Genomic DNA, 12,820 nt, shown 5'->3' with positions numbered 1-12,820 from the left:
CGCCGTGGCCCTTATTTGAAAATAGAACTCGCTCGGCGAATTGAATGGCAGAGAGCCTCGGTGGAGGTGGATTTTTTTTTAGAAATGCGAGCCCCTGGCGACATTACGGCAGACGTCGTGGTCCTAAACCGCAAATAGAGCTTACTCAGCGGACTCCAAGAGCCTCGCAGTAACGGAGCTGATGGTGGAATTTCCCAGAAATGTTTAAAAGTGCAAGGTCCGGGCAACGTTACAGTGGACGGCATCGCCCTTGTCGGAGAATAGAGCCCTTTGAGCAGCTAAGACGCTTGTACGCCGCAGAGGAGCAACGTGGAAGTTAAGTCCGAGCTGCGAGTTGACGTCTTTGCTCTTATCCGAAAATAGAGCTCCCTGCACGGCGCAGAGGAGTAAAGTGGAAGTATAATTTCCCCCAAAACAATGACTGCAATAAAGATGAAGAACGTGCTCTTCGTACTTTGAGAGGAAACTTTCAATGCGGCTCACTCAGTGTGAAACAAAGTGTCGCAGAGATTGACGACAACATGGTCATAGCCATGGATAATGGCAATCGCCTTGACAGTTTCGTGTTCTTGAAAAAAGCATATTTGTACCAAAAAAGAAACAGTAGTCACAACTCCCCATCAACATCTTCCTTGTGCGTCACAAACCTCTCGCAAAAGCTCCTCCTAAAAAGCCTCCTGAAGATTCTATTAATGAGCCAATGCCTCGCGAATCTGACGAAAAAGACTAAAGCTCCCAATAACCAGTTTTTTTTTTTTAATTTAAATTAAGCGGGGGAAGTATTTTCACTGTGAGTGCAGTACATAAAGTACAGTCGTAACTCTACTTACAAAATTAATTGGTTCCGGAACTTTTTTCGCAACTTGAAAATTTCATACGCAGGTGTACTATATATGTAAATTCTCTAATTCGTTCCATGGTCCTCACACAACTGCAACTTAACCATTTCAAATTGGTCAAAATGTCTAAATGTTGTATGAAAGATGTGAGAAACACAAAAATGAGAGAAAATTATAAGAAAATGTATTAATGTCTTAAAATGAATATAAGGCCAAAACATATTATCAATTATATTTAAAAAAATAATTTGAAAGATTGGATTTTTTTATGCTGCTTCTGACGTAAGCGACCGCCAATCATCTCCGCGGGTGTGGTTCTTTTATTCACAGTTTAAAAAATTTGCTCTTTGTGTCTAACTTGTTCGCCACCGCCGTCTGCAATATTCGAAGGATTACTGTATTTCGTTTGTAGAATCATTCGTAAGTCAAAGTACCGCTGTATTTGATGAAAGCAGTATAAATTCAATAACATGCCTGCCATGCATCCTGGAAAACGCTCTTGTCTTGCCTTCTCCCAGTCTGACTCGCTCATCCAACTACCCAGTTGGCTTTTGGTTCCTCCAGTGGGAATGGGAATGGTGTCTCGCTGGTTCTTGGTCACAATCACCGTCTTGCTTTCCACCCGAGCCACGTCTTTCGGGTCAGTGCGTGCCAACCAGCTGTCACAAAAACCATAAGGTGTAGTCTCCATACTGATTCTTATCTTGTAAGATCACAAACTTTAATTGGAAACGTCCCTTACCAGTTTTCATATTTTGGGAGTTTCTTAACCATCCCTTCCTTCTCTAGGCCTGCATAGATATTAGCCGTCTCCTCCGGCGTGCCAGTTACGACATGCACACCACTGGGTTTGCACTCGTCCACTGCACCCTTCACAAAGTCTGCCACCTCAGCAGGCAATGAATGAAGTGAGGCCAAGGACCGGAGCCGGAAACTGACACTGACAGCCTCCTTCCTGATATACAGAAAGAAAGAAATTAGTTATGCCTTTTTTCCAGGTAGTAAAAGAGAAAAAGTTAAAGGAATGTCCCCAATCCGATCAAGTGATCAGAATTAGGGTCCAATCACCAACACTTTCAGAGAATAGGAATCAGGTGAAAAAGATCGCTTTTAAAATATATTCATTTTTATTGTTAAGAGCTACAGAGTAAAGAAAATATTCCAGATGTACAAGTATATTGCCAAAAGAAACACAAATACAGAGTAAAAAAAATATTCCAGATGTACAGGTACACGTGAGGAATTTGAGATACGAGTAAAATTCCGAGCAAATATTTACCTTTAGATAGAAGACAAATTTTGAGATAAGAGCATACGAGACAGTGAGAGGCTGCTTATGATTTCAGCGTCTTTCTCGCCGCATCTCCTTCGTAAAAAGTCCTCTACGAGGACTGGGCGGAGCGTTGCATTTTTTTCTGTGTTTATTTAGTATAAAATGTCAGTGCAGAATTAAGGGAAACACAACAGGTCCAAAGCATGCCGGTGCAATGAAGGATAGTGCAAATAAAAGGCATTTGATGACAATCGATATTAAGCAGGAAATAATTGAAAAACATGAGTAGTAACGTGACTGAGCTGGCTCGCCAATACGGCTGGAGAAGCAGGAAGTTCGCCTCGAAAGCCGCAGTGGAATACATTAACCTCTTTACCTTGGTTATTGCACAAGAAGGTTTAAATTTAATGTAACGTAAGATTAAAACTTTTTTTAAGTGTGTGTATTGGAATCTAAGTTCATTTAAGTTAAATTTAAAGTTTGTTATGTTACAAGCGCATCCGTGAAGTGTCTCCCTCTCCCCCTCCCCCCTCGTTCTGCTGGGGGACTTCAATGCTCACGTGGGCAATGACAGTGAGACCTGGAGGGGAGTGTTTGGGAAGAACGGCACCCCTGGTCAGAAACCAAGTGTTGTTCTATTGTTGGATTTCTGCGCTCGATGTCAATTGACAATAATGAACACCATGTTCAAGCATAAGGGTGTCCATGTGTGCACTTGTCACCAGGACACCCTAGGGCGCAGTTTGATGGGAGTTTTGCCCAACTAGTCTACATGTGATTTGTAGACTTGGAGAAGGCGTTCGACCATGTCCCCCGGGGAGTCTTTGGGAGGTACGCCGGGACTACGGGGTTCTGGAACCCCTGTTACGTGGGGTCTGGTCACTTTATGACCGGTGTCAGAGTCTGGTCCGTGTAGCCGGCAGTAAGTCGGATCCATTCCAGTGGGGGTTGGACTCCCCCAGGGCTGCCCTGTCACTGATTCTGTTCATCACTTTTATAGACAGAATATCTAGGCGCGGCCATCGGGTTGAGGGGGTCCGGTTTGGTGGCCTCAGTATTGCATCCCTGCTTTTTGCAGATGATGTGGTTCTGTTGGCTTCATCAAGCTGTGATCTCCAACTCTCAATGGAACGATTCGCAATAGAGTGTCAAGCGGTCAGGATGAGAATCAGCACCTCCATATCTGTGACCATGGTCCTCAGTCGGAAAAAGGTGGCATGCCAAGGGGATCAGGTCCTTCCCCAGGTGGAGGAGTTTAAGTACCTTGCGGTCTTGTTCACGAGTGAGGGAAGAATGGAACGGGAGATGCAGAGTCCGCATCAGACGCTGCACCGATCCGTCATGGTAAAGATGGAGATGAGCCAAAAGGCGAGGCTCTCTATTTACCGGTTGATCTACGTTCCTACCCTCATGTATGGTCATGAGCTGTGGGTCAGGACCGAAAGAATCAGAGACCGGATACAAGCGGCTAAAATGAATTTTCCAGGCCTTGCCACCGAGGAGCTTTTTAACAACTTCGGTGACTACAACCCTAGAGATAAGAGAGTCCGCCCCAGAGTCCCCCGGCTCTGCTTCCTCATGGGAAGGTGTGTCTAGACACTGTGTTGATGGTGCACTGCTTCCCTCCGGACTCTCTCTTGGAGAAATGAGGTGAGAAGCTCGGTCATCTGGGAGGGGCTCGAAGTAGAGCCGCTGCTCCTCCGGATCAAGAGGAGCCAGATGAGTTGGCTCGGGCATCTAATCAGGATGCTCTCTGGACGCCTCCCTCGGGAGGTGTTCCGGTCACGTCCCACCGGGAGTAGGCCACGGGGCCGACCTCGGACACGCTGGGGAGACTATGTCTCCTGGCTGGCCTGGGAATGCCTTGGGATACTCCCGGAAGAGCTGGATGAAGTGGCTGGGGAGAGGGAAGTCTGGGGCTCCCTGCTGAAGCTGTTGCCCCTGCAACCCGACTTCGGATAAAGCGGGAGAAGATGAGATGAGATAAATGGGAGAGGAGGATGGACTCATTCAATTGGCCCCCTTCCAATCAAAATGATTTGGAAGTCTATCAGTGTCAATGGCGGGGAATGAGTTAAAACTCATTTTACAGGAATGTTGCACTAAGTGTGAAATATTCTCAGTCTTTGAAAATGCAAAAGAATAAACACCATTAATTTTCCATTTAGAACCAGCTTTTTTTTTTTTTAGTTTATAGTTACATCGTAGAATATTGCAGGTTGATTCCATTCCCCATGAATCGTGAGTGTGAACTCTGGTGAGGCAAACCACTAAAATTGTTATTTTAATGCACAATTCTATGACTCTTTACAATTGGCTTTTTGAATTCCTTTCAGGCGGCCCTGCGGCTGAGTGGTTAGCTCGTCGGCATCAGTGTTCAAATCTCACCTGAGTTCAAATCCAGGTTCGTCCACCTGTGTGGAGTTTGCATGTTCTTCCCGGACCAGCCTAAAGACATGTATGGTAGGCTGATTTGACACACTAAATTGCCCCTGTGTATGAGTGTGAGTGCGAATGTCTGTCTGCCTCATGCCCTGCAATCGGCTGGCCACTGATACAGGGTGTCCCCCGCCTCTGGCCCGAAGTCAGCTGGGATAGGCTCCAGCACCCCCAGCGACCTTTGTGAGGATAAAGCAGTTCAGAAAATGAATGAATGAATGAATACTATTGATATTAAAAAATATTAAAAATCACTATTCCATACCAGAAATATTTATTAAATATTTGGTCTATAAGCCTTTTTCTAAGACAAAGTGGGTTGTTGTTTGGCCATACTAATGACGTAATTTTCTAGAAGGGGAAATTAAAAATATATATAAAAAGAAAGAAATGTCAGTTTACCAGTGGCGGGCGGTGCATTTTCTGGTAGCGCCTTCAACCTATCAATCCAACCCTCAAAAACTATTTTATGGCTATAAAACCTCTACTGCAGCTAGAGCTGCGACATGTAAAAAATAATCAATAAATCAATGCACAAAAATGGGGTAAAATCCACTTCCTAGCAGCATTTCATGATTAAATACAAATACTGGAGCTTTTCACACATTAAAACCAGGCCAGGGGGCGATTTTCCCGGGAAAAGACAGCGATAAACGTCAATGGCGTACGGGCAAACATTGCCCGAAAATGGGGTAAAATCCAGCCGAAAACAGCATTTATTGATTAAATATAAATACTGGAGCTTTTTAGACATCAGAACCGGGCCTGGAGTATCATTTCCCCGGTAAAAAGACAGCGATGAACGTCGATACGTCCATACGTGAAATGACAAAAAATGCACTAAAATTAGGTCAAATACACTTCCTAGCAGCATTTATTGACTGAATACAAATACTGGAGCTTTTGAGACATTACAACCAGGCCAGGGGGGTGATTTCCTTGGGAAAAGACAGCGATGGACGTCAATGGCGAAATGGCAAAAATTAAACTGGGATAAAATCCACATCCTAGCAGCATTTAGTGATTAAATACAAACACTGGAGCTTTTCAGATATATTATTTAGGAATATAGCCGTATTTTACTCACCAAAAATCATTTTTAACTGTACACAATATCCATCCTCCTTTCTTTCCTATCGCCATCGAAGCTAATGATGAAAGTCGAGCCTGTCCTGTCAGATTTCTGGCATAGTCCGTTTTGAAAATGGCTTTAAATCAAAACAACAATATACTATTTGCTTGTGGAGCCAAGTTAGCACACTGAAAGTGCCGCACACACCATTTTCCCGGCTGTAACAGGCTTGCTAGCTTCGGAGTTGACCGCCCTTTCTTAATGATGTCCATTTTTTTCTGGAAAAGTCCGTCTGGAAAATAGCTTTGTGAGAGAAATCTGCAACAGAATCCATTTGTTTTTGCCACTGTCGGCCATGTGGGTGGAGTTTGCGATCTCTGGCTGCTTTGGCCCGCCTACTAGCCAATCATAGTTGCTGAAAGCAATGACATGTCCCAGCCAGCAAAATGCCAACACCTATGAAAAATCATTGTGGGGTTGCCAAATCTGATTGGTTAAAAGCAACAGTCTTGTTTAATGCAGCAGACCCCGCAGAACTGATTTTGAAGGCTTTGAGGCAGATCTGATCTTGCAACAAATAATGGCTGAAATGTGATTGGTTAAATGGTTCAATATGAAAACACATCTGGAAGCAGTGCAACCAGGGGGGAAAGCAAAGAAAGGAAGCTAACAGACCATTTGGAATAATAAGTATTGATGGACAAAATATAATATGATTCAGATATTTCTTAGGCCAGCAGAGAAGGCCTTGAAGGCAGTTTACTAGTTTTAATTTGCAACCAATAAACATATTGATATTAGTCCTTTTATGCACAAAGTATGATTTTTCCCCTACATTTACTGGGAACTCATTGAACTCATCAGCTGCCATTGTCAGCTCTGGATGTCCAATTAATGTTTTACTTATTCATAATTGTAAAAAAATAATATAATGCAAGGATCAATGTTTAACTAAATAATATTACAATAATTGGTAATATTTAAGTTATTTTAAATGAATAAAAAATAGCCACTAGTCCAGAATTAAAGATCTTGAGTGTCAAATTTTGTGTGCAGTCTCTGAAAGCGTTCAAGTAAACTTTTCATGCACAAGCGTTGGTATACTAAATTCTTATCTAAACTTCCTATATTTTTTAAGGCGTCGCTATTTACACATGACCACGAATGATTGGACTAGATCAAATACATTTCGGGTTTTTACTAGGGCCATTTGTTTCAACACTGCGGCACATAATTTTCTCCGACTATTTAAAGCAAATTAAGCTTGTTGGATCCTTCCAAAAAGTTAGAAACCATACTTACATGAATGTAATGTCCCGAGTGCAAATGACACATAATGGACAATGCAGTATTGCTTACCTTCGTATAACTCCCAGGAAAAGGCAAGACATCTTCGGTATAGAATAAAAAGTCGAACTAGTGAAATAAAAGCGTGGGGTTGGGGTAATTGTAGGCTAGCCAGGCAAGATAAATGTTTGTTAGAGTTGCTTGCAGCTCATATCTGTACCCGGAGCGGACCTTGTACTTTGCTCAGCGACATACTGATGTGAGGACATTGGATGTTAATGTCAACTCCGTGCAGGCATTAATTGATAACCCCCTCCTCCTCCCGTAGGTGGAGGTTCGCTCGTTATAGTTACAAACGGTGGCTCTTTAAAAAAACAAAAAAGTTCTCGGTTGATGAGCGCAAAATATGTCGACAAGTGGTTTACTTCCACTCAGTGTGTGTCCTGAACACTGCCGTATTTTAGCTCTTTTTACCCACCCCCATCCTCGTTCATTCCTTCAAGCCAAACCGCCGGCTGGCTGACGCAAGTTTCCAAAGTTCCTACAGCAGCTCCAGCTGACCAACCTATAGAAAACAGACTGGCCCGCCAGGCCGCGTATAGTCGCTCGAACCCGGAAGTAGACACTTATTGTTAATGCAAAACAACTCATTTAAACAAAGGCAATACAGACTTAACACGAAGGGCACGTATTTACTGGTTTGAATACTTGTCAGTTGTCTCTACGGGCTAGGTGTGTTGTTTCATCCTGACCTAAGTCGTTTGAAGAGGATCGGGAACTAGTTTTTACATCTGCCTGAAGATATGGTCGCGCTCAAGAAGGTACAACCAGCTCCCAACTTCATTGTAGGTGTATTTTATTTTCAGGTCGGAAGTAACGCATTACAATTACTCCCCTAAATTACTATCGTTACATTACTTCAGTAACCCTGGGAGACAAATGTATTTCTAAGATTAGTTACAAAACGCCATAGTTTTTACTTTTAATTGAGTAGATTTGTGAAGATTAAACACTACTCTTACTCTGCCAAGTTGGGCTACATTACATTTTTCTTCTTTATTCTAGGTTGCATTTCACTTTAATTTTACCAGATGCCCACAGTGGCTCTAGTAAAAAAAATAAAAAATAAAATGAAAAAAAAAAGTGTGCAAGTAAGGCCTGGGGTCCAACTGCAAGCAGCTGCCCAGTTTTTATTGGGCTGCAACAAATGATGAAAATACTGATTATGGCCTGCAAAAAAAGGTTAAATTCAGCCTATATTCTGTTGCACTTCTCAGTTTTACCACTAAATAGTCACTTAAACATTGCCTCTCAATTAGCTCAGGGGTGCTGGAGATGAACAACAGTTTACACTTGTACCTCGGGGCAATTTAAAGTGTCCAACCAGACTACTATGCATGTGGGAGGAAACCAGAGCACATGGAGAAAACCCACGCAGGCCCAGAGCACTTGCAAACTCCACACAGGTGGACAAACCTGGATCCGAAACCACGACCCCCAGAACTGTGAGGCCACCGGGCCACCCAAATCTAGACATTCATAGCTGTGCTATTCTACTTTCCCCAAACTGCTTTTATGCATGAAAGTCACATGAAATAAATAGATTTTTTTTTCAAACAGAAGAGCTAATTTTTTTAAGAAGTTCATCTTTAAAAAAATATTTCAATAACCTATTGTAATATTAAAATGTACATACTGTAAGATGTTCTTTTCTTTGTTCTTAAAGATTTGGTGAGACAAGTGACAAAATATAGGCAAGACATTATTGAAGCTTCCACAGCCAATTCTCTTTATTAGCAAGGGAAAAGGCAAAACTCCATTTTTTTAAAGCCTTCATTGCCTCCGCCCAAAGTGGGTGTTAATTTGAATATTAGTGGGTGGGTTTCAGTTACAAAGGAAAATGGCTGGTTTGAAATCAAATACTATTGGGTCTTAACTTAGACATCTGTTGGGTCAGAGATTCTCAAGATATGACAATTCCCTTTTAACCATAAAAACAAGATATTAAGACAGGTTAATCAATAAAAGCTTTGACAATGTTTCGTTTCTCTTTGAACAACTTTTATGACTCTCAGAACACAGGAGCAATTGTTTATACTGCAAACACCAGAGCCTTCTACTCCGTTCACACATTGCTGTGAAGAATCCTATGCAACCCCCATGATCAGATAGAGACTAGCACTTTATTCAGTAAGCATGAAGCATCCTACATTCTGGCAAGAAAATATCTTTTGAATATGACACAAATGGGAATGTATATTTAAAATATATTACAACCCCCTTGTTAACACAGCTGAAACTGCAACAAAACTTGCAATCAAATAAAGTAAAAACACATTAAAACCTTCAGTAAAAAAAGCATTTTTGACATATACAGACGCTCCCCTACTTGCGAACGAGTTACGTTCCGAGCGATTGTTCATAAGTTGAATTTGTTTGTAAGTTGATTCAGTGCTATATTTTGTAATATAATTTATGTTTAAGGCCTATATAAGTATATTGAAGGTTTATATAAGTGCATTTGTATGTTTAAGGCTTGTATAAGTAACACACATTGGTTTGTACTGAAAAAAACATTTAATAAAATGGAGAGAATATGTACAGTATTGTATATATATAGAGAGAGAGATTTATGTATTAGAAACTGGCCGAAAGAAGCGATCTAACGACGATTGCACAGTTTTCTTCTTTTTTTCATCATAAATGATGCGGTAGCACTGTATGGCATCATTCAATTGATTTGCAAACTTTGTGCAACGTTCAATATTTGGGTCCTGCTGCTCGATCTTTCTGTTTATAAATGGTACTGACGGTCGAACGATTCAATGCCCGTGAAACGCTCACCACTCTCATGCGCATCAAGCTTCGTTATTATTGCCACTCGTTTCAAATGAAATAGCTTGCCTCTTCCTTGCAACTCCTCAATAGAAGCATTTCGCTTTTTACTAACCATATTCAATAATGGATGCACGAGATATTTAATGATACAAATGAAAAAGGTTCTTTGCCCACTGGAGATACGTTCACGCACTTCCGCATTGCAACGAAGAAGGTAGATGTTGGGTGAGCTGAGCCCTCACAGCGCCAGGCGTCGGCATTAGCGGCGGAAAGAAGCACTACTCGGAAAAAAATACAAAATTGGACTTACGAACATTTTTCGACTTAAACGCAATTTGCAGACATGTTCGTATGTACCGTTGTTCGTAAGTTGAATGTTCGTAAGTAGGGGAGCGTCTGTACATGAAAGAAAAAATACATACTTTACGCACTACTTCATTTTGGTAACAAAAAACTAGAAAGAAAATATAAAAATCGAATCCTCTTTGACTAGATAGTCCGCCACTGAAACTCTTCTTCTCGTAGTTCTTCCTCCTCCAGCGGTCTGCGATCTCAGGCTGGGTCCATAAGCAATAAAAGTCCACATTCAAAGCAAATTAACCATGGGTCACAGGCATTATTTCATAATCTTCCATAAGAACAGCATCATATGATCATGTGAAGGAGAGCCGGTTGGAGAACACTGAATGGGAATATCATACACAACAAGTGATTGAGTAGCAGAAACATTCGGGTTATTAATACTAAAAATAAATCTGATCATAGCACACATGCAAAAATACAGCAACTAAGAAGTAAAAACAAGAAGAATAAAAAGTAGTAAAAGAAGCCATTAAAGAATCTCACTTTTTCTAGATTTTTTACTCAAATTTTGCATAACAAAAGTCATCAATCAATAATTTTTCATTGAATCAAAATATTTCATTTCATTGATCTCTTTTCTATTTGTCTCTCAACTTTTGTATCACCAATTGTAATTAGAGGGTAAAAAATTCCTACAATGCCAATTTTAAGGAAAAAACTGCGATTACCATTTTGAATTATTTCCTCAGTGACCGAATTCCACATGTTTGCACACACACGCACACACAAACTCACTCACTTGCGTGCTCGGGAGGGCCCCATCAGGGCTGCTGTGGGTGCAGTTTTTTTTTTCTCCAACCGATCCAACACAGTTTAACCAATGAGGTTTCTTCTGGAAAAAGAAGTACCTGACTGCAATCCACTGATTGCAATTCTAAGATACCAGATTGGTGTAAAGGTTTCCTCTCACAGGTTGGAACAAAAACCTGCACCCACTGCGGCCCTTTCTGGAATAGTTTGGGGACCACTGTTCAACAGTAACGATGTCTTATTAAGATTTATTCACACTCCAACAAAACACACCGGTCATCAAACCTCCTTAATCCCAGGTAAAAACCTGGGAGTAAGGAGGTTTGCATTAACATTCACCCCTGGAACACTATAAACCCCACAATACTCAGCGAGTGTTGCAACTAGGCGCTGAACGTCTCCAAAACCGTGGAACCCATCCTGGACTTCTGATGGAACAAGCCCGCTCCGCTTTGCTGGCCTCACTTGGACTACTTATTTATTTATTATTTATCTCTACTATATATATTGATTATGGCTGCTTGTTTGTTGTTGCGTCTATAGACTCAGCGAGTGGTGTGACTTGGCGATGAACGTCTCCAACAACCATGGAACTCATCCTGGACTTCAGACTATACAAGCGCGCTTCACTCTGCTGACCTCACTTGGACTACTTATTTAATGATTTATTTGTCCGTCTGCCGTTATTTGTGCACTATGTGGCGAAAGCTTTAAATGTCATTATACTTGTATCATGACAATAAAAGCATTCAATTCAATAGTTCCCTGGGTGAATTATTTAAAGATCACTACAATGTGGCGGCCCGGCAATTGGTTAGCGCATCGGCCTCACAGTCCTGGGGTCAAGGGTTTGGGGTCCTCTCAACTGCGGTGCGACATGGGTCGACCCATAAGCATTTCATGCTGTGTTAGATGGGCAATCCTGTTAGTCTGGATGCGATAGCTCATTAGTGCGAGTGGTACCGCATCCAGCCAGTTCAGCTTTGTGCTAGCACATATTTTGCTGGGGTTTGCTTTGAGTGTCCCATAAACTCTTTCTACCATACCTTGCGATTGCGGGTGAAACACAGCCTAACCTTTGTTTTATTTGCAATTGTTGCGAAATTCCTTTGCCAACTTTATGGACAACTGCCGGGCTATTGTCAGAACGTATTTCAGAAGGTATACCAAATCGCAGAATTACTTCTCTTAACAAGAATTTCCGAGCTTTGATCCTTTGACGCTGTTGCCTCGACCCAACGACTAAATCGGTGGATCACTACCAGCATGCACCTTTTTCTTTGCACATATTTGATCATGTCTACAAAGTTTAAAACAAGATGTTTGAACGAACCTTCTGGAAGATGTATATGTCCGATTGGTGTTGTGATACCCTTCCAAACATTGTTTTGTGCAAGACTTCACATTGTCCTAAAACTTCATCCACCATTGCCTGTAAGTATGGTGACCAATATCCTTGTTGCTTAATTTTTCTCACAACTTCCCCCAGTGTGCAATGGTCTAAATTGTGCACATCAGAAACCAGTATTATAAGCAATGAGACTGGTGCTACAAGCAACGCATCGTGCGATCTCCACAAACCTTTCTCGTACTTTGACGCACCTCTCTGCTGCCACAAATTATGTTCATTTAGGCCTGCCTTCTGCTAGATTAACACAATATCATCCAGTGTCGCAACTGGTTCTATTGATACCAATGGAGCCAAAACAGTGACCTGGCTTTTCGCCGCCAGTTTTGTTGCTTCGTTAGTTGCATTATTTCCCCGCACAATTTCATCGTTACCTTTCTTATGTGCTTGACACTTAATAATGGCTTGTCTCTTTAGTTGAATCATGGCTGAGATTAAATCGACTATCTGCTTGTGATGATGTATCAGAGAGCCATCACTTTTCCTGAATCCACGCTCATTCCACACCGCTCCAAACAAATGACACACACCATGCGCATACGCTGTATACA

The 12,820-nt window shown here is 41.7% G+C and overlaps 1 protein-coding gene and 1 long non-coding RNA gene across 5 annotated transcripts in view; one reads left to right on the top strand and one right to left on the bottom strand.

Annotated features, from left to right (window-relative positions):
- Window positions 1-7,751, bottom strand: part of pck2 (phosphoenolpyruvate carboxykinase 2 (mitochondrial)) — a 29,372-nt gene extending 21,621 nt beyond the window's left edge. Inside the window, exons 1-3 of one of the 3 annotated variants that reach the window (XM_077624143.1) lie at window positions 7,663-7,751; window positions 1,582-1,794; window positions 1,314-1,498 (exon numbers count right to left, since the gene is read on the bottom strand). In XM_077624143.1, coding sequence (XP_077480269.1) covers window positions 1,314-1,498; window positions 1,582-1,613 — 217 coding nt within the window. In that variant the 5' untranslated portion in view covers window positions 1,614-1,794; window positions 7,663-7,751. The other 2 variants (XM_077624142.1, XM_077624141.1) reach the window with 2 other exon arrangements.
- LOC144091643 (uncharacterized) lies at window positions 7,366-11,621 on the top strand. 2 transcript variants are annotated; one of them, XR_013305788.1, is made up of 2 exons: window positions 7,366-7,731; window positions 11,405-11,621. It is a non-coding gene; the product is annotated as an uncharacterized LOC144091643 (long non-coding RNA). The 2 variants fall into 2 exon arrangements; XR_013305789.1 differs by having other exon boundaries at window positions 7,366-7,755.
- Window positions 11,622-12,820: the final 1,199 nt, after the last annotated feature.

Source organism: Stigmatopora argus, chromosome 17 (genome assembly GCF_051989625.1).
Source record: "Stigmatopora argus isolate UIUO_Sarg chromosome 17, RoL_Sarg_1.0, whole genome shotgun sequence".
Classification (NCBI taxonomy): Eukaryota; Metazoa; Chordata; class Actinopteri; order Syngnathiformes; family Syngnathidae; genus Stigmatopora; species Stigmatopora argus.
The sequence above is the reverse complement of the archived record's forward strand: the minus strand, read 5'-3'. Positions and strand labels throughout refer to the sequence as shown.